The sequence below is a fragment of the Procambarus clarkii genome, chromosome 80 (assembly GCF_040958095.1).
Source record: "Procambarus clarkii isolate CNS0578487 chromosome 80, FALCON_Pclarkii_2.0, whole genome shotgun sequence".
Classification (NCBI taxonomy): Eukaryota; Metazoa; Arthropoda; class Malacostraca; order Decapoda; family Cambaridae; genus Procambarus; species Procambarus clarkii.
Genome location: NC_091229.1, coordinates 7,747,585 through 7,770,434, shown reverse-complemented (window position 1 = coordinate 7,770,434; position 22,850 = coordinate 7,747,585). Strand labels below are relative to the sequence as shown.

General features: G+C 48.3%; 1 protein-coding gene across 4 annotated transcripts in view; it reads right to left on the bottom strand.

The window, feature by feature from the left end:
* Positions 1–22,850, bottom strand: part of LOC138357742 (uncharacterized) — a 175,703-nt gene that overhangs the window by 127,653 nt on the left and 25,200 nt on the right. For all 4 annotated transcript variants that reach the window (XM_069314738.1, XM_069314739.1, XM_069314740.1 and 1 more), the window contains exon 2: positions 15,292–15,474. Coding sequence is in view for 1 of the 4 variants with exons in the window: in XM_069314741.1 (XP_069170842.1) it covers positions 15,292–15,455 (164 nt within the window). In the remaining 3 variants the exon portion in view is untranslated. The remainder of the gene's footprint in view (positions 1–15,291; positions 15,475–22,850) is intronic.

The following is a 22,850-nucleotide window of genomic DNA, read 5'->3' as shown; positions in this document are numbered from 1 at the left end:
CGGAACAGTCTCTGTCCACTACAGTCCCCCATCCCCCTCTCTATCCAGCTATAGGCAGACACTTGGTGAGTTGAACATGAAAGGTGACGTAGTCGTGTTTACTAGTGTTGTGTGACAATCAGGGGGCAGACGGCTGTAATGGTCTCGAATTCTGGTGTAGTGACTCACTTGGTACATTAGTAATGAACCTTTAGTTCGATTGCTTGAATTCTGATATTCATCTTGCTAAATAAATAGTTGATTCATTTACTTTTAATTTGACTTTAATTGCGTTCCCGAGTTCTTGGAATTTCTGATACATGGCAAACTCGAGTTAGTAACTAAGAGAATCTTGCCTGGAACATGATTCCAGTTAAATCATGTTTATAATGACATCTTAGAGAATTTTGTGATTCCGACAAGTTCCATTCCTGGACTTGTATATAATGGTCTTGAGTGGATGGTGGCAGTCTACCTTCTACTTCTACTATCTACTTTCCTACTTCTACCTATCTACCATTCTACCTCTACCACTACTTCCATTTCATCTCCGTACCCTCTCTCTCTTTCACCTGACCACACTCCTCCCGCCTAGTCCTCCCTACTCCCTCACCCCAAACCTTCACTAATTACTTCATTATTCATCTCTTTCCTTTCGTTTCTCTGATTCGTTCGTGGCCGTGAACTGTTCTAGTGTTTCTCTAGTGTCGCGGGTACCTGATCAGGTTACAGTGCCTTGTTGTCGTGACACCTAGGTAATCAAATACCTAGGTCACAAGGTGTTGAACTAGAGGCTGCAGTAAGGACTCTGTGGAGAGCTTTAGATAAGCTAACTGGGGGTGGAATAATGGACAGAAGAGAGCCATTTCCTCCACCCTCCCGTTAGGATAGTTAACTAGGGGTGGGATAATGGACAAGATAGAGCTATTTCCTCCACCTCCTGTTACAGTGTGGTGTGCCCCCGGGGGTGTGGTGTGCCCCCGGGGGTGTGGTGTGCCCTCGGGGGTGTGGTGTGCCCAGGGGTGTGGTGTGTCCTCGGGGGTGTGGTGTGGCCTGAAGTGTGGTGTGCCCTCAGGGGTGTGGTGTGCCCAGGGGTGTGGTGTGCCCCTGGGGGTGTGGTGTGTCCCCGGGGGTGTGGTGTTCCCCCGGGGGTGTGGAGTGCCCCCGGGGGTGTGCTGTGCCCACGAGGGAATGGTGTGCCTTCGGGGGTGTGGTGTGCCCCCCGGAGGTGTGGTGTGCCCCAGTAGGTGTGGTATGTCCTCTGGGGTGTGATGTGCCCTCGGGGGTGTGGTGTTACCCCGGGGGTGTAGTGTGCCCCGGGTATGTTGTAACGCCGTAAAGGTGTTTTGTATTTAATATATATATATATATATATATATATATATATATATATATATATATATATATATATATATATATATATATATATATATATATATATATATATATATATATATATATATATATATATATATATATATATATATAGAACAGGAGTCGCAGACAAGATTTCGAGAGGCACCGGTTGGTGGCCCCTAGTAACTAAGAAACTCTCACGTCTAAGTGTTAAGGACCACCAAGTGACCAAGGTCAGGTCGTGGGAAGTTAACCTGGTCTCCGCTAAGGTGGCATATTCATGTAAAATTAAAAGTGGTTCAATTTGCTTATAAATATATTTGTGAAATGTTTATAGAAAGGGCTGCAACTGGTCCGAGTTTCACCATCACACCCTAAACAGAAAAGGAGAAAAAAAATACACAACGTATTATGCAACGAATTTTCAACATTTTCAAATACTCTCGGGGAATACATGTGTAAACTAAAATCCTTTCTATAACACTCAGATATTAAATTTGGCACATAATAAAGGATTGATGTGAGTAGTTTTATCAAAAAAGTGTTTAGTGCAATAATATAATTATTCAAAGTTACCCTTCCAAAAATATGCAATATATGATGTTTATAAATTTGTATAAAATCAACAAATGGACTTTGGACTAAAATGTCTACAATGTGCTGTAGAAGCACAAACTCTACATATAAGGTGTAATTTGCATGTAAATTGATTAATAAATGAACGCTCTGAGGTACTTTGAAGTTGTAAATTACTTTCCAGAGTAAAATAAAGATCCAAGTTCGGCCACCTGTAGCTGAGCTTGACCTCGACAGATTTCGTTCATAATTGGCACCCTTGCTGATAGGTATCCATTGAGCAAGGTGTGCAAGTTTCATGCAAATCCCTTGATAACAAACGAGAAAAGAAATTGTCAAAAAAAAAAAAGAAAAAAAGAATTTTTGTTTTTTTTTACATATATATATATTGCACATACATATTACAATTATTACAAGAGTTTGTGCTTCTACAGCACATAGTAGACATTTTAGTTGACACATGTGTTCCCTGAGATTATTTGAGAATGTTGAACATTCGTTGCATAATACGTTGTGTATTTTTTTTCTCCTTTTCTGTTTAGGGTGTGATGGTGAAACTTGGACCAGTTGCAGCCGTTTCTATAACCATTTCATACATAAATTTATAAGCAAATTGAACCACTTTTAATTTACATGAATTTAAATGAATATGCCCCCTAAGCTCATAATTGCAGGCGACTAGCCGGGAGTGACCTTCAAACATGCCGCCAATTTAAGGTGTGGCTTGGTAGAGTGCCTGGGGCTATCTACTTGGGGGCGGAGTTAGCTAGTTGGTCCCCATTATAACCCAGGGTACTGTGCACTCGAGGGATAGATAGGAAGAGACAGACAGCAGACAGGAGAACAGCCAGCAGAGCAAAACCGAGAGGCTGTCAGCCGGACGGGGCGGAACAGTCTCTGTCCACTACAGTCCCCCATCCCCCTCTCTATCCAGCTATAGGCAGACACTTGGTGAGTTGAACATGAAAGGTGACGTAGTCGTGTTTACTAGTGTTGTGTGACAATCAGGGGGCAGACGGCTGTAATGGTCTCGAATTCTGGTGAAGTGACTCACTTGGTACATTAGTAATGAACCTTTAGTTCGATTGTTTGAATTCTGATATTCATCATGCTAAATAAATAGTTGATTCATTTACTTTTAATTTGACTTTAATTGCGTTCCCGAGTTCTTGGAATTTCTGATACATGGCAAACTCGAGTTAGTAACTAAAAAATCTTGCCTGGAACATGATTCCAGTTAAATCATGTTTATAATGACATCTTAGAGAATTTTGTGATTCCGACAAGTTCCATTCCTGGTCTTGTATATAATGGTCTTGAGTGGATGGTGGCAGTCTACCTTCTACTTCTACTATCTACTTTCATACTTCTACCTATCTACCATTCTACCTCTACCACTACTTCCATTTCATCTCCGTACCTCTCTCTCTCTTTCACCTGACCACACTCCTCCCTCCTCCTGCCTAGTCCACCCTACTCCCTCACCCCAAACCTTCACTAATTACTTCATTATTCATCTCTTTCCTTTCCTTTCTCTGATTCGGTCGTGGCCGTGAACTGTTCTAGTGTTTTTCTAGAGTCGCGGGTAGCTGATCAGGTTACAGTGCCTTGTTGTCGTGACACCTAGGTAATCAAATACCTAGGTCACAAGGTGTTGAACTAGAAGCTGCATTAGGGACTCTGGGGAGAGCTTTAGATTAGCCAACTGGGGTGGAATAATGGACAAAATAGAGCCATTTCCTCCACTCTCCCGTTAGGATTGTTAACTAGGAGTGGGATAATGGACAAGATAGAGCTATTTCCCCCACCTCCCGTTACAGTGTGGTGTGCCCCCGGGGTGTGCCCCCGAGGGTGTGGTATGCCCTCCGTGGAGTGATGTGCCTTCCGGGTTATTGCGTGCCCCGGGGGTGTGGGTTTATGGTGTGCCACAAGGGATGTGGTGTAGCCCCAGTACTTATTCGACCCAGGACCAGCCACCAGTTCACACTCCACCCAGGACCAGCCACCAGTTCACACTCCACCCAGGACCAGCCACCAGTCCACACTCCACCAAGGACCAGCCACCAGTCCACACTCCACCAAGGACCAGCCACCAGTCCACACTCCACCCAGGACCAGCCACCAGTCCACACTCCACCAAGGACCAGCCACCAGTTCACTCTCCACTCTGGACCAGCCACCAGTTCACACTCCACCAAGGACCAGCCACCAGTTCACACTACACCCAGGACCAGCCACCAGTTCACACTCCACCAAGGACCAGCCACCAGTTCACTCTCCACTCTGGACCAGCTACCAATTCACACTCCACCAAGGACCAGCCACCAGTTCACACTCCACCAAGGACCAGCCACCAGTTCACACTACACCCAGGACCAGCCACCAGTTCACACTCCACCAAGGACCAGCCACCAGTTCACACTCCACCAAGGACCAGCCACCAGTTCACACTCCACCCAGGACCAGCCACCAGTTCACACTCCACCAAGGACCAGCCACCAGTTCACACTCCACCAAGGACCAGCCACCAGTCTACACTCCACCAAGGACCAGCCACCAGTTCACACTCCACCAAGGACCAGCCACCAGTCCACACTCCACCAAGGACCAGCCACCAATTCACACTCCACCAAGGACCAGCCACCAGTCCACACTCCACCCAGGACCAGCCACCAGTCCACACTACACCAAGGACCAGCCACCAGTTCACTCTCCACTCTGGACCAGCCACCAATTCACACTCCACCAAGGACCAGCCACCAGTCCACACTCCACCCAGGACCAGCCACCAGTTCACACTCCACCAAGGACCAGCCACCAGTTCACACTCCACCAAGGACCAGCCACCAGTTCACACTCCACCAAGGACCAGCCACCAGTTCACACTCCACCAAGGACCAGCCACTAGTCCACACTCCACCAAGGACCAGCCACCAGTCCACACTCCACCAAGGACCAGCCACCAGTTCACTCTCCACTCTGGACCAGCCACCAGTCCACACTCCACCAAGGACCAGCCACCAGTTCACACTCCACCAAGAACCAGCCACCAGTTCACACTCCACCAAGGACCAGTCCACACTCCACCAAGGACCAGTCACCAGTTCACACTCCACCCAGGACCAGCCACTAGTCCACACTCCACCCAGGACCAGCCACCAGTCCACACTCCACCCAGGACCAGCCACCAGTCTATACTCCACCAAGGACCAGCCACTAGTTCACACTCCACCAAGGACCAGCCACCAGTTCACACTCCACCAAGGACCAGTCCACACTCCACCAAGGACCAGTCACCAGTTCACACTCCACCCAGGACCAGCCACCAGTCTATACTCCACCAAGGACCAGCCACTAGTTCACACTCCACCAAGGACCAGCCACCAGTCCACACTCCACCAAGGACCAGCCACCAGTTCACACTCCACCAAGGACCAGTCCACACTCCACCAAGGACCAGCCACCAGTCCACACTCCACCCAGGACCAGCCACCAGTCTATACTCCACCAAGGACCAGCCACCAGTCTATACTCCACCAAGGACCAGCCACTAGTTCACACTCCACCAAGGACCAGCCACCAGTCCACACTCCACCAAGGACCAGCCACCAGTTCACACTCCACCCAGGACCAGCCACCAGTCCACACTCCACCCAGGACCAGCCACCAGTCCACACTCCACCCAGGACCAGCCACCAGTCCACACTCCACCCAGGACCAGTTCACACTCCACCAAGGACCAGCCACCAGTTCACACTCCACCAAGGACCAGCCACCAGTCCACACTCCACTAACGTCGTCGCCACTAACTCAACAACAACAACTCTCGTGGATGGCAGTTCATGATCAGCACCATGTGCTACAGAGCATAATGTCAACTCTCCGGTGAGTGAGTGTTACCTCATGGTTTCCCCAGTGTACCATCTGTCTAATTGATGACGTTTTATGTCCACAGAAGTGATATGTGGAGGTGATTGTATTGAGGAAGGCAGTTTACCATGGGCAGTCCACGTACTCTCAGCTTGGTCCTGGAAATTATTCTAAATGGTAGCTGCTAAAGCTGTTAAATTACGCAGATGGTAGAGATCGGCGTACCCCGGGATTCGCTTAGAAGAGTAACAGATGACAGTGAGGTGTCTAATTGTGAACCGCTGTTAGTAGGCTGCTAAAGGCTTCTGCCAGGGGTTGGCTACCCTTGTATATGATTGTTTGTGACCCCTGTCAGCATGATACTGAAGTCCTCTGCCATTGGGTTGCTGAAGAGCGAAAGTGGGGTGAAAGCACCTCGTGAGACTGTGTCGGTGAATTGGCCACGAAAAAGGTGAACTCGCCAGCGTTTGTCAGGTACACGTGTGCATGGTACTGGGTGGTGGAAACGCTGGAGTAGGTGAACACTGCCAACGTAGTAGTGTTCTGATTGAAAGTGACATTACTGTAAATATGTGTAGTCATAATCTGTTTTATTTAAGACATTTTTAAAATTGAAGGTGTAAATATATTGGTGAATTGAATAGTGTTTTGTTTATCCCCCGCTTATTTCTTCTTTGCACTACTACAGTTCTGAAGACGTACTACCGACTTGGGGTCGGATATTATACAAGAGGTTATAACGTCAAGAACACGGTTACTGGTCCTAAGTGGCTGTAACAAATGATATATCTGTTTACATTGAGTAGACGTAGGCACTAAGACGTCTTACACTTTATTTGTAAGACAGAGGTATTAAACATCATTCTCAATACCACAACACCATCCTTAATCACCAAGACATAGTGAAAGATACGACAGTAATCGCACGCATCGACGATCGTATGAGGGTTCGTATGCTTGAGGCTATGTTCATTCATGAGCTGACACCAATAATCAACATCCAGATGAAATCGACTTCGAGCCTGCAACTGTTCGATGGTCCTAAATTGACCCAGTGGGAAGATGCAAGACCTACATTGGCGGACAGCTAGAAGCCGGAGTCAGGATACAATCACCAGCTCGCCCTACCCTTCCCCGCTTCCTACGATTAAGGGGGTTAGGTGAATCGTAGAGTGAGGTGTACCCCACACTAAATGTCTAGATTTATCCTTGTAAGCTGTAACTTCTGGCGGCTTAAAAGGTTGTTAAAGAAAAACAACCTTGTGAGCCACTAGAAGTTACAGCCCCGCTCCTGTGCCAGGTAAGTCCACCACGGGCTCACCATAGCCTGTGCTACTTGAAACATTTTGTTCCTACTAGCTGAATCTAAAACAAAAACAACAACAACAAATTGTCATCCAAACGGGGTCACCATAGCCCATGCTACATGGACATTTCATTCGGAGTTGCTAAATCAAAAACAACAGTAAGTCCCCCCATACCTCTCTTGTAAGCTGTATTCCCACACAGCTGCCGGCAAACAACTGTACACTCCAGGTTCTTCTGACAATTCGAATCATTGCCAGAGAACATGACAAAGTGAAAATGCGACTCCTCGGAACCTACAAGCACTTTGAGCACGAAATTGCAGCAGCAATTGACAAGGCAACATCAGTTGACGTCCATATACATGGTAACGAAGCAATAAAAGTGGACCAACAGTAGATCCTGGATGGGGCCAGATTCACGAAGGTACTTACGCAGGTTTTTCTTTTTAGCTACGAATGTTTTCCTTCTTGGCGCCTTCGTGGCGGCTACGTCGGTATTCAGGTAGCTACACTAAGTCGAAAAACCTTCGTAAGTTTGGTCTGGGATCTAAATGTGGTTTCGACCACTAGTAGCTTTACGTAAACTAGATATAACTCAATTTTTCTCTACTACATAATACTGGGATCGATTTTAAGATTTTGGAACATAAACAAAAGATTATAGCAATTGAATCTCGTGAAGAGGAGTCCTTCGTGTGTGTGTTATATATGCATTCTTTGCTTGAAACTTTGAGTAAATATGTCTTTTATGATATTAGAATAGTTTTGTACTAGCAAGATATTATACTAGTAGTTATTAAGTAAATAAACATTGGTGAACATGAAATATGAGAGAAGGTGACGAGACCTGCCTGATGGGATCATTTACTATCACCAAATGCCCCTGTTCACCTAGCAGTAAGGGTGTACCTTTAGCTATACATACTCATTTCTAATTTGTTTAGTTTGGTTTTATTTTGAAATTAAATCTGGGTGAGACATAAAATAAAAATATGCTGCACAAATGATGTTAGGTAAGAAGGGTAAAAATGTCAAAAACTTTATTAATTGAATACTTAAAGCTATAATTATGACTATATAGACTATTAAAAAAGAGAGAGGGAATTAGGGGTCAAAGACCTCTTATTGTTACACAACTTGGGTGTGGAACAAGTAATTATTAAAAGAAGGCACCATGCCGGGAAGGCTATGTAGCAGTAAGGCAGTGAGGTGAGGCAGCTACTTATTTGAGAAACGATTATTTTATTTACCTTATAAGCTAAGGCAGCTTATTTTATTTGAGGAATACTCAGCTGATTCCTCTACATTTAGCATGGAACAAATTTGTGTCCAAGACCTCTTCCTGTTACACAATTTGGCTGTGTGTAACCAAACTAGAAGTGCTCTACAAATCAAGGGACCCAGAATGTGGAATGACCTCCCGAATCATGTCAAAGGCTGTACCTGTGTCAACCAGTTTAAGAGTAAAACCAAGTACTACCTAATTGACACCATGTAACCTATCTTACCCCCTAAATGTCAACCCATGTCTTGCTATTCTTAAAACAACGCTGTTCACCAACGTGTACAATTGCTGATTTGTGCTATTACCCCCCCCTTTTTTTTTATTCCTTCTTTCAACACAATTTATACCTAATCCCGATTACTATTAAGTTTTAGTCTAAGTGAGACTTAGCTGGTCGGCCGAGCGGACAGCACGCTGGACTTGTGATCCTGTGGTCCTGGGTTCGATCCCAGGCGCTGGCGAGAAACAATGGGCAGAGTTTATTTCACCCTATGCCCTATTCCCTAGCAGTAAAATAGGTACCTGGGTGTTAGTCAGCTGTCACGGGCTGCTTCCTGGGGGTGGAGGCCTGGTCGAGGACCGGGCCGCTGGGACACTAAAGCCCCAAAATCATCTCAAGACAACGTCAAGTGTTTTTTCCCCCACACCTTGCCTGAAATGCTATGAGTATTAGTGGCTTTAGGAATTGTATGTACTAGCTCTCTCTATAAATCCAACATTATGTTTGTAAATCAACTGTATGTACTTTTCCTGGATAAAATTTATTTATAATTATTTATTTATTAATCAGTAAGTAAGTATCAAAAGAAGGCACCAAGCTGGGAAGGCTATGTAGCACCATTGTGTGTAACAATAAACCAAATTTTTTTTTAACAAATAACGCACCTGTATGGTAAAACAAATCCTGTCAGCTATACAAATATTGATGCAGTTATTTAAATTGAAAAATATAATGAAAGAAATATTACTGGTTTATTTTTATCCTATCTTCTTTTACTGTACAGTATATCCAAAGAAGTGAAAAATTTACATAATGCACAATTTAATGAATGATTAAAAAATGATTAGCTTGGAATAGCAGTTCAAAAGAAATATGACTATTACATATCAACATGAGATCTTAATGATCCATGGTTAACATGATTTAATAAGGATAATACAGTACTTGTAATAATACAAACTATAATTTAAAATCTTTATTACTGATTTTTTTATTAAGATTAGGTATACACAACAATGTGCTGCTACCCTATTCTATATGAAATATTACACAGTGTAGATAAAAAACTAGCTATAAGTTTATCTAATACTCCCATCTCACAGGATGGTTAGACATACATGGAATCAAGATAGAAAATACCAGCCTCAGTACAAAAAACAAATCAACTTTGACTAAACAACTCTTCACGATTTTCACAAGAGGTAAGCACTGAATCATGAAAACATTTTATTATAATTATTTTTAACAGTTTCTACAAGACTCCTCTCAAACAATGTATTTTTTAACATGTTTAGGTATACACTGCAATGTGCTGCTTCCCTATTTTGTATGAAGGACCACACAGTGTAGATAAAAAACCAGCTACAAGCTCATTCAACATCCTCACTTCACAGGATGGCCAGTCATACATGGAATCAGGAGAGAACAAAATACTTAAGGCTGATCTATTAACCTCCACTGGTAAAATCTGGGTGCAGCACAAGAATATCTTCCAATATTCCTGAGTGTATGAAGTATTTACAGAGCTCAAAGTACCTCATACCATTTGGTCTGAAGTCACTGATAACATGGCAATCACAGATATAGTGTTGGAGAGTATGTCCTCTCAAGTAGGACTGAAAACATATGTTTTTTTCCACCAAGAGGTTTATAAACCTATGGAACCGCCTACCCACTGAAGTCGTAAATGCCAAATTCCAGCTAAAAAATATCATTAAGACAATTAGCAGGCCCTTTAACAAGCCGCCGGCTTTCTGTCTTCGTCGAGGCCACTAGATAGTTAGTGGCCGTTGGGTAAATTCAGTAAATATATACAATAATTGTCAGCGCATCTTCCGAACAACAAGGACAGCTACACAGTATCTCTTAGAATTACGTAGGTAAACAACAAATGTAACATATTTGTTTACTACAATGTCGGTGCTGGCTGTAGAAGTTGAAAAAACAGTTTTACTTCGAAATATACTAATTTTATAAGAAAATTCGACATAAATAGGAGGCAGTAGAGCTCCGATAAGCCAGCACTAAATCTTCAATATGAAGAATGTTGCTGCTCTCTGATTGGCCAAACGAAACACAGTAGTGACCCCTATCGGCACGCAGGTGAACCAAACCCAAAACCCAAATATCTTCCTAAGTGGACCTACGTGAATCGCACCTAAGCATCTTTTTAGGGCACACTTAGCAAACCCACTTACGAAGAAATACATGGAGCTACGTGAATCTAGGTCCTGGATACAGAACGCCGGGCCTCACTATTGGAGGCGAACCTGTCACTGATTCCTCCCAGACAAATCACAGCCGGGAAGACGATATTTCTGGACAGGCTGAACCGCTGGTTAGCGGATGCCGACACCATAGTGCGGCAAGTGAACGAAGAAAACCCTACTCTGAAAGCAACGACAGCTTTTCTTAAGACAAACGACGCCACTCGACCCACGATGAAGATGACCTTCGAAACACCAGAACAGGCCCAGGAAGCAGTGAAGAACGGGTTCTAGTGCTTTGGAATCTCCTCCTCCTCAAACCAAATCGCCATGGAGACGGTCTATATTTTACCATTCTATCTATTCATCAGTATATATCTATCTATCTATCTATCTATCTTTCTGACTATCCACCCACCTCCCTATCTATCCATCCGTCCATCTATCTATCCATCCATCTATCAATATATACATGAATCTATCCATTTATCTGCCCATCTATCCAATCATCAGTGTATCCATCCTTCTATCTATTCATTTATCTGTCCATTCATCTGGATGTTGAGATGGGCGGGGTTTACCAGGGAAGGCGGGCCGGTGTAGATGGGCGGGGTTTACCAGGGAGGGCGGACCGATGAAGATGGGCAGGGTTTACCATGGAGGGGCGGGCCGGTGTAGATGGGCGGGGTTTACCGGGGAGGGGGCGGGCTGGTGTAGATGGGCGGGGTTTACCAGGGAAGGCGAGCCGGTGTAGATGGGCGGGATTTACCAGGGAGGGGCGGGCAGGTGTAGATGGGTGGGGTTTACCAGGGAGGGCGGGCCGGTGAAGATGGGCGGGGTTTACCAGGGAGGGGCGGCCCGGTGTAGATGAGTGGGGTTTACCAAGGAGGGCGGGCCGGTGTAGATGGGCGAGGTTTACCAGGCAAGGCGGGCCGGTGTAGATGGGCGGGGTTTACCAGGGAGGGGCGGGCAGGTGTAGATGGGCGGGGTTTACCAGGGAGGGCGGGGTTTAACAGTGAGGGCGGGCCGGTGAAGATGGGCGGGGCTTACCAGGGAAGGGCGGGCCGGTGTAGATGGGCGGGGTTTACCAGGGAGGGTCGAGCCGGTGAAGATGGACGGAGTTTACCAGGAAGGGGCGGGCCAGTGTAGATGGGCGGGGTTTACCAGGGAGGGGCGGGCCGGTGTAGATGTGCGGGGTTTACCAGGGAGGGGCGTGCCGGTATAGATGGGCGTGGTTTACCAGGGAAGGCGGGCCGGTGTAGATGGGCGGGGTTTACCAGGGAGGGGCGGGCCGGTGTAGATGGGCGGGGTTTACCAGGAAGGGGCGGGCCGGTGAAGATGGGCGGGGTTTACCAGGGAGGGGCGGGCCGGTGAAGATGGGCGGGGTTTACCAGGAAGGGGTTGGGCCGGTGTAGATGAGCGGGGTTTACCTGGGAGGGGCGTGCCGGTATAGATGGGCGGGGTTTACCAGGGAGGGGCGGGCAGGTGTAGATGGGCGGGGTTTACCAGGGAGGGGCGGGGTTTACCAGTGAGGGGCGGGGTTTACCAGGGAGGGCGGGCCGGTGAAGATAGGCGGGGTTTACCAGGGAAGGGCGGGCCGGTGAAGATGGGCGGGGTTTACCAGTGAGGGGCGGGCCGGTGTAGATGGGCGGGGTTTACCAGTGAGGGGCGGGCTGGTGTAGATGGGCGGGGTTTACCAGGGAGGGGCGGGCTGGTGTGGATGGGCGGGGTTTACCAGGGAGGGGCGGGCTGGTGTGGATGGGCGGGGTTTACCAGGGAGGGACGGGCCGGTGAAGATGGGCGGGTTTACCAGGGAAGGGCGGGCCGGTGTAGATGGGCGGGGTTTACCAGGGAGGGGCGGACAGGTGAAGATGGGCGGGGTTTACCAGGGAGGGGCTTGCCGGTGAAGATGGGCGGGGTTTACCAGGGAGGGGCGGGCCGGTGTAGATGGGCGGGGTTTACCCAGGAGGGGCGGGCTGGTGTGGATGGGCGGGGTTTACCAGGGAGGGGCGGGCCTGTGTAGATGGGCGGGGTTTACCAGGGAGGGGCGGGCTGGTGTAGATGGGCGGGGTTTACCAGGGGGGGGCGGACCGGTGTAGATGGGCTTGGTTTACCAGGGAGGGACGGACCGGTGAAGATGGGCGGGGTTTATCAGGAAGGGGCGGGCCGGTGTAGATGGGCGGGTTTATCAGGGAGGGGCGTGCCGGTGAAGATGGGCGGGGTTTACCAGGGAGGGGCGGGCCGGTGTAGATGGGCGGGGTTTACCAGGGAGGGGCGTGCCGGTATAGATGGGCGTGGTTTACCAGGGAAGGCGGGCCGGGGTAGATGGGCGGGGTTTACCAGGGAGGGGCGGGCAGGTGTAGATGGGCGGGGTTTACCAGGGAGGGGTGGGGTTTACCAGGGAGGGCGGGCCGGTGAAGATAGGCGGGGTTTACAAGGGAAGGGCGGGCCGGTGTAGATGGGCGGGGTTTACCAGTGAGGGGCGGCCGGTGTAGATGGGCGGGATTTACCAGTGAGGGGCGGACCGGTGTAGATGGGCAGGGTTTACTAGAGAGGGGCGGGCTGGTGTAGATGGGCGGGGTTTACCAGAGAGGGGCGGGCCTGTGCAGATGGGCGTGGTTTACCAGGGAGGGGCGGGCTGGTGTAGATGGGCGGGGTTTACCAGGGAGGGGCGGGCCGGTGAAGATGGGCGGGGTTTACCAGGGAGGGGCGGCCGGTGTAGATGGGCGGGATTTACCAGTGAGGGGCGGACCGGTGTAGATGGGCAGGGTTTACTAGAGAGGGGCGGGCTGGTGTAGATGGGCGGGGTTTACCAGAGAGGGGCGGGCCTGTGCAGATGGGCGTGGTTTACCAGGGAGGGGCGGGCTGGTGTAGATGGGCGGGGTTTACCAGGGAGGGGCGGGCCGGTGTAGATGGACAGGATTTACCAGGGAGGGGCGTGCCGGTATAGATGGGCGTGGTTTACCAGGGAGGGGCGGGCTGGTGTAGATGGGCGGGGTTTACCAGGGAGGGGCGGGCTGGTGTAGATGGGCGGGGTTTACCAGGGAGGGGCGGGCCGGTGTAGATGGGCGGGGTTTACCAGGGAGAGACGGGCCTGTGTAGATGGGCGGGGTTTACCAGGGAGGGGCGGGCTGGTGTAGATGGGCGGGGTTTACCAGGGAGGGGCGGGCCGGTGTAGATGGGCGGGGTTTACCAGGGAAGGCGGGCCGGTGTAAATGGGCGGGGTTTACCAGGGAGGGGCGGGCCGGTGAAGATGGGCGGGGTTTACCAGGAAGGGGCGGGCTGGTGTAGATGGGCGGGGTTTACCAGGGAGGGGCGGGCCGGTGTAGATGGGCGGGGTTTACCAGGGAGAGACGGGCCTGTGTAGATGGGCGGGGTTTACCAGGGAGGGGCGGGCTGGTGTAGATGGGCGGGGTTTACCAGGGAGGGGCGTGCCGGTATAGATAGGCGTGGTTTACCAGGGAAGGCGGGCCGGTGTAGATGGGCGGGGTTTACCAGGGAGGGGCGGGCCGGTGAAGATGGGCGGGGTTTACCAGGGAGGGGCGGGCTGGTGATAATGGGAGGGCTCACCGGAGCACTTTACTGGCTGCTGGTGGGCTGGTGCCGACAAAGAGGGGGGACCAAAGTGGTGTGGGGAAGGGGGAGGATGAGGGCACCAAAGTGGTGAGGGGGAGGGGGAGGGGGAGGATGAGGGCACCAAAGTGGCGTGGGGGAGGGGGAGGATGAAGGCACCAAAATGGGGTGGGAGAGGGGAGGATGAAGGCACCAAAGTGGGGTGGGAGAGGGGAGGATGAAGGCACCAAAGTGGGGTGGGAGAGGGGAGGATGAAGGCACCAAAGTGGGGTGGGAGAGGGGAGGATGAAGGCACCAAAGTGGGGTGGGAGAGGGGAGGATGAAGGCACCAAAGTGGGATGGGGGAGGGGGAGGATGAAGGCACCAAAGTGGGGTGGGAGAGGGGAGGATGATGGCACCAAAGTGGGGTGGGAGAGGGGAGGATGAAGGCACCAAAGTGGGGTGGGAGAGGGGAGGATGAAGGCACCAAAATGGGGTGGGAGAGGGGAGGATGAAGGCACCAAAGTGGGGTGGGAGAGGGGAGGATGAAGGCACCAAAGTGGGGTGGGAGAGGGGAGGATGAAGGCACCAAAGTGGGGTGGGAGAGGGGAGGATGAAGGCACCAAAGTGGGGTGGGAGAGGGGAGGATGAAGGCACCAAAGTGTGGTAGGAGAGGGGAGGATGAAGGCACTAAAGTGGTATGAGAAAAGGAGGAGGATGAAGTGGGGATAAAAGACCCATATAGTTGTTTCAGTCCTTCCTAATAATATATCTAATGAGACAATGGGAAGAGGGGAAAGGTAGGGGGGAGGAGGGGGATAAAGGGGGGATGGGAAAAGTTGTTTTACATTTAAAAGACTTTAATTTTATAGGCTTATGTAAGACGTTTCTACGCTTAATACTATTAGTATTGATGGGACAATAAAGAATATATCTTACAATTTGGGCGGGCGGTGGGAGCACTGCACTGCCATAGCTGAGGAAAATGGACTGAGATGAGGTGTGGCCCGTTGTTGACTGAGGCACTGCAAGATGGGGCACACCTGACGCCACACCCTCGCTGCTGACATGCTTCTTCCTACTACGTGAAGAAGCGAAGACATGTTGTTTACGCTCCGCTTTCTGTAAATGTAAAATGTTTTCTTTTGAGATATGTCAAGAACTGACGTAGATCTGACTCGCTTTTTTAGTTGTAGTTATTGTGTCTATTTTTTAATTTACTCCTGTGTCTTAAATGGTTCGCTAAGACCCCTTTAAGAACATTTATTCAATGGAATTGTTCACATTAAAAAGTTGTTTCCGATAAAAATTTCATTAATATATAGCTAGGTTATTTACAATTTCGTGTAATCTATTGTAACACTGTAAAAGTGTTTGGTTTAGGTTAATACATACATAGAGTACATGAGTCACAGACAAGGATCGGAGAGGCGCCAGTTGTCTGCCTGAGATCTCACACCTCTAACCGTTAACGACCCCAAGTGACCTGAGGTCAGATCATGAGAATTTCACCTTGCTTCCGCTAAGCTCTTAATTGGAGCCGGGTAGCCTTCAAACATGCCGACGTTTAAGGAGTGGCTTGGTAGAGTGCCGGAGGCTATCTACTTATGGGCGGAGTTAGCTACTAGGTTCCCCAATATAAACTCGGAGAGCTATCGAGCAGAAAGGAATAGGAGACCGGCCAGCGGAGCAGAGCAGAGGCCAGCCGTCGAGATAGGCCGTCACCAGACGGGGGGTGACGCTGCCTGAAAATTGCAGACCCCCCCCCCCCCTCTCTATTCAACTTAGACTCAGTCCTCGGTGAGTGAACATTTAGGTGACTTGGTCGTGTTTACATATGTTGTGTGATGATCAGGGGCAGTCAAGTTGTAGGGTTCTCGAATTCTTGGATGATGACTCACTTTGCATATTAAACTGGAACATTTTAATTGAATTGCTAAATTATGATACTTCATGTGAAATATAATTATGAATTTATTATTTAAATTGTGTTTAACTTTGTTCCCTAGAGCTTTGAGTTGAGGATTTGAGAAAGCCTCTGTGGTTACTGGGTTCATGATATAAATGAGTACATGTTTGGAGTTGATACATGGTACAGAGGGAACATACTAATAATGAACTCATGATAACATCCTTTGAGAATTTTGTGATACAGGCAAGTTCCATTCCTTGTCTTGTATGTAATGATCATGAATGGATGGTGGCAGCATTTCGTCTTCTACTTCTACTATCTACTCTTCTACTTCTACCTATCTACTCTTCTCCTTCTACCTATCTACACCTCTCCCTCCACCCCTCTCTAAACTCTCACTTTCAACTAATGACCCTCCTCGCTCCTCCCACCTCCCTACCTCTCACCCCAAACCCTCACTAATTACTTCACTATTCATTTCTTTCCTCTCGTTTTCTCTTATACGTTTGTGGCAATGATTTTGTATTCTAGAGTTCTCTCTAGAGTTTCGGGTAACTGATCAAGTGACGGCGCCTTGTAGTCTTAGCACCTAGGTAGTCAAATACCTAGGTTACAAGGTGTTGAACGAGAGAGGTTGCCTTAGGAACTCTGGAGGTGCTCTAGAATAGTTAGCTAACTGGGGACGGGATAACGGACTAGAGAGAGCTGTTTCCCCCGGCCTCGTTAGTTAACTGGGGGGCGGAATAATGGACAAGATAGAGCTATTTCCCCCTCTCCCCGTTACAATGGTGGCAGCGGTGGGATGCAATGTTGTAGGTAGTTGGTGTTCTTTTAACATTGTTCAGTCCCACGTGTCTTTTTGCCGCTCAGGCGCTATCAGGGAGATCTTGACAGGTGTTTTACTTTCGCGATTTAGCGAGTTTTTTTCAGGCTAGGAGATTGTGATTCTCTGGTGTTGTGGTTTAGTGATTTTGTGAGTTTTGTGGTGTTCAGGGAATGTTCACCAGAACTTGCGTGTGTAGTGATTTATGTTAGTAATAAGATTTGGCGATTTTGGAACTTAGCGGTTGGTGGGTAGTGGAGGTCAGCTGAGTGTGACAGGTGACCTCGCATGTCCCAGGGGGACACCCAGCCACCGCTGGTCTCCAGGTCAGTGGGGAGTGGCAGGTGTAGTTCTTAAGTAGAATTTAGTGGTGGTTCTGCTCAGATTATTGCGATCGACTGTTTTACTCCATTTGAACGCAATAACCCGAGGTGTACTGGTCTTGTACAGCATGCTAGGGGGAGCCTTAGTATGTTAGTAGACTTCACGTTGGGGACGCTCGACGTTAGATAGTCTGGTCACAGGGGTGGCAACAGTTTGGAGTTGTTGACCGGCGGAGATGCTAGGGAAACACTCTGGGTCACGTAGGTGGCTGTAGGTTAAGGGTGGGAGTAACGGCGGTTTATGTACTTAAGATTAGGAACGGTACAGTTAAGTTTAGGCTAGTGTTTGTCTATTAGTGTTGATTTTTTTTTTGTGTGACAAGTTAAAAGTAGTGATGCCCTTATTCTCTCTTCTCTAACTTTACTCTGTTACTGTTTTATGTTCCACCAAGTCAATATCATTCAGAGTTAATTGGATTATTAAAATTTAAGTGTAGTTGTTGCCAGGAGGAGAGCTTATAATTGGACTGTGTGAACCCTATACAAACTACAGGGTCACACAACAGCATGGAACACGGGTATTGTCGCCTTTATGTTCATCCACAGGTGGGAGCCAGAGGAGAGGCGCGACGCATATACAGAAGAGGGAGACGGCTGCTGTGTACCACACTCAGGGGCGTTTATCACCACCACCACGACCAGCCCACTACCTGGAGGTCATGGCTCCACCACCATCACCACCCCAGGGGACCCCAAGATGCAGCCCTCTCGGTCGGTCAACATTGGTCTACCCAGTGGACCCCAGGTCGTTCTGCAGACGACCCCAGACGACCCAGTAAAGATGGAAGAGGAACAACAACGACTCCAGTCTGTCCCACCAACATCGGTCTACCCAGGATGGACCCCAGGACGGACGGACCCCAATGGACCCCAGGTCGCTTGTCAAAGACCCATGGGAGGAGGAAGAGAGAAGAAAGAAGAGAGAAGAAAGAAGAGAGAAGAAAGAAGAGAGAAAAAAGAAGAGAGAAGAAAGAAGAAGATAAGACAAGCTGAGACACGATACCTAGTGTCCCTTGCTGGTGTCAGCATCATTGCATGGAGCGTAATTGCAAGACAGGATCGTTTGCCTTAACTGGCCGCCCCTCCTGCAAGCATGTTGCTCTGTTGAATGATTCGTCCTGTGTCGTGCGGACTTGATGTGGCTGTCAGAAGTGGCTCTCTGAAGGAGGCGTGCTGGAGCAACAGGGAGGAAGAAGAGTAGGATGGGATTTCTACTGTTGGCAACTATATGAAGGTCTCGAAACTTGTAGTCCCTATAGCTGTGAAGAACCCCAATATACGTCTCTCATGGTGACTGACGTAGGGCCAATTACAGATCAGCTGGGACAACCGAATTCCACGGTCCTGTGCGCAGTTCAAGTAGTAACGGCTTTCGGGTTGACCAAGGGTTGTTGTGCGTTAACGACGGAGAAGCGACGGAGGCAGTTGTGTTGAAGAAATGTGGTACAGGATTATCTACAAGACCAAGCAGTGACGTCGCCCAGCCAGAGACAATGGACGTCTGTCTACATATTTCATTTTTTAGAGTAGGATGATGTATATTTGTTTAGCTAGGATGTATTCTTTTCGTTAATAAAGTTGTCGCACACAGCTAGCTTGCTTTAGCAGTGTTGCAAAAACTTTATTTTCGGGGAGAAGGGGAGATGTAACACTGTAAAAGTGTTTGGTTTAGGTTAATACATACATAGAGTACATGAGTCACAGACAAGGATCGGAGAGGCGCCAGTTGTCTGCCTGAGATCTCACACCTCTAACCGTTAACGACCCCAAGTGACCTGAGGTCAGATCATGAGAATTTCACCTTGCTTCCGCTAAGCTCTTAATTGGAGCCGGGTAGCCTTCAAACATGCCGACGTTTAAGGAGTGGCTTGGTAGAGTGCCGGAGGCTATCTACTTATGGGCGGAGTTAGCTACTAGGTTCCCCAATATAAACTCGGAGAGCTATCGAGCAGAAAGGAATAGGAGACCGGCCAGCGGAGCAGAGCAGAGGCCAGCCGTCGAGATAGGCCGTCACCAGACGGGGGGTGACGCTGCCTGAAAATTGCAGACCCCCCCCCCCCTCTCTATTCAACTTAGACTCAGTCCTCGGTGAGTGAACATTTAGGTGACTTGGTCGTGTTTACATATGTTGTGTGATGATCAGGGGCAGTCAAGTTGTAGGGTTCTCGAATTCTTGGATGATGACTCACTTTGCATATTAAACTGGAACATTTTAATTGAATTGCTAAATTATGATACTTCATGTGAAATATAATTATGAATTTATTATTTAAATTGTGTTTAACTTTGTTCCCTAGAGCTTTGAGTTGAGGATTTGAGAAAGCCTCTGTGGTTACTGGGTTCATGATATAAATGAGTACATGTTTGGAGTTGATACATGGTACAGAGGGAACATACTAATAATGAACTCATGATAACATCCTTTGAGAATTTTGTGATACAGGCAAGTTCCATTCCTTGTCTTGTATGTAATGATCATGAATGGATGGTGGCAGCATTTCGTCTTCTACTATCTACTCTTCTACTTCTACTATCTACTCTTCTACTTCTACCAATCTACTCTTCTCCTTCTACCTATCTACACCTCTCCCTCCACCCCTCTCTAAACTCTCACTTTCAACTAATGACCCTCCTCGCTCCTCCCACCTCCCTACCTCTCACCCCAAACCCTCACTAATTACTTCACTATTCATTTCTTTCCTCTCGTTTTCTCTTATACGTTTGTGGCAATGATTTTGTATTCTAGAGTTCTCTCTAGAGTTTCGGGTAACTGATCAAGTGACGGCGCCTTGTAGTCTTAGCACCTAGGTAGTCAAATACCTAGGTTACAAGGTGTTGAACGAGAGAGGTTGCCTTAGGAACTCTGGAGGTGCTCTAGAATAGTTAGCTAACTGGGGACGGGATAACGGACTAGAGAGAGCTGTTTCCCCCGGCCTCGTTAGTTAACTGGGGGGCGGAATAATGGACAAGATAGAGCTATTTCCCCCTCTCCCCGTTACACCATCACTGATGAACAATTTTGCAATTTACAAAATAATAACGCACAAAGTTTCAAGACCTTGACAATAGTAGCATAAACTGGGACGTAGACCATCCGCAACACCTGTGACAGTTGTGCGACTGGGCGTACCTGTCACAGATAATCACGGAAGTCACGTCTCAATGGGTGTATGAGGTTCCGAGGGTGCGCGGGGGCAGGATGTTCCACGTCTCCCGGGACGTTATGTGTCGCTGGGGGGTATAAGTGTGTAACGGTAAAAGGAGTAGGTATAAGAACAGGTGTCTAGCATCAGCAGCAGCAACAGCAGGTGTGTTTAAAATTAAAGTGTGTGTCTTTTGAGCGTAGAGTTCGGTGTCTCCCAGGACGTTGTGTGTCTCGGGGGGGGGGGGGGGGTCAGTAGAAGGAGGAGTGAGTATAGGAACAGGTGTGCAGCAGGAGCAGGTATGTATATGTTGGTATCGTAGAGTTAAGCAGCAGCATCAGTGGGATATGTAGATATATAGTTAAATAATAGTAAGTAGGGAAGATGACTATGTTGAGCGAGGGGTGCCACCTCCCCCCCCGAGGGGTGCCACCCCCCCCCCACACACACACACAAGAGAGAAGATAAGGGGTAGGAGAGCTGGTAATATGTTGTTGTTGTTGTAAGGTGTGGGTCAAGTGGTGTTCGAGGAGAAAGAGAGATAAGAGGGCTGTAGGATGAGGCATCTGCTGCAGTCACCCTCGTCTTTCTCTCTTTCAGGATGTGTTTATGAAGGGGCGGGCTGTGGTATCTAAACACATATGATGATGTTCCCGGCTTGCATAGTTGACAGTCGGAAGGAGTTGTGTATTTCCAATGGGTCAACGCCTGCCGCCTACGCTATAATCACACGGAGATAAGGTAAATCTCACAATGGGCCAGAAACCCTTCAACACACTCCAAGAAGAAGTCATTAGTTCGTGTCACACACACACACACACACACACACACACAAAGTGATGGAGAAGATCGTGAGAAAAAATCTAGTAACACACCTGGAGAGAAGGGACTTCGTGACAAATCGCAAACATGGGTTCAAGGAGGGTAAATCTTGCCTTACTGGCTTAATAATACCTACGATCAAGTGACAAAGATTAAGCAAGAAAGAGAAGGCTGGTTGGACTGCATTTTTTTGAACTGTCGGAAAGGCTTTGATACAGTCCCCCATAAGAGGCTGGTACATAAGCTGCAGAGACAGGCAGGAGTAACTGGTAAAGTGCTCCAGTCGATAAAGGAATACCTAAGCAATAGGAAGCAAAGAGTTACAGTGAGGGGTGAGACCTCAGAATGGCGTGAAGTCACCAGTGGAGTCCCACAGGGCTCTCTGCTCGGTTCTATCCTGTTTCTAATATACGTAAACGATCTCCCGGAGGGTATAGACTCATTCTTCTCAATGTTTGCTGACGATGCCAAAATTATGAGAAGGATTAAGATAGAGGAGGACTGCTTGAGGCTTCAAGAAGACCTAGACAAACTAAAGGAATGGTCGAACAAATAGTTGTTAGAGTTTAACCCAAGCAAATGTAATGTAATGAAGATAGGTGTAGGGAGCAGGAGGCCAATTACAAGGTATCATTTGGGAGATGAAATTCTTCAAGAGTCAGAGAGAGAGAAAGACCTGGTTGATATCACGCAAGACCTGTCCCCTGAAGCCCATATCAAGAGGATAACATCAGCAGCATATGCCAGGTTGGTTAACATAAGAACGGCATTTAGACACTTGTGCAAGGAATCATTCAGAAATTTGTATACCAACTGTCAGACCAATCCTGGAGTATTCAGCCCCAGCATGAAGTCCATATCTAGTCAAGCATAAGACCAAACTGAAAAACATGGCTAGGAGACCGGGTAATATGATGTATGGAAAGACGTGAGAAGGTAATAGGGGGCCGTGGGAGTCATCTGTTCGTCACCGCCTCAGCTTCCATAGTATTACCTCCTCTTAGAGTTGACTGCCGACCGCACACCATAACACACAAGAGGTTATGGTAACTCACAATGACCATGTTAATGCTAAACCGGAGTTCAAAAAGAAAGTCCATATTAAACCGGAGCTAAGGGGACCGGTCTACACTCTTTGATGTCTCAGCTGGTACTAGGGAGCCGGTCGGCGGAGAGGACAGCACGCTGGACTTGTGATCCTGTGGTCCTGGGTTCGATCCCGGGCGCCGGCGAGAAACAATGGGCAGTTTCTTTCACCCTATGCCCCTCTTACCTTGCAGTAAAATAGGTATCTGGGTGTTAGTCAGCTGTCACGGGCTGCTTCCTGGGGGTGGAGGCCTGGTCGAGGACCGGGCCGCGGAGACACTAAAAAAGCCCCAAAATCATCTCAAGATAACCTCAAGATAACATGCACG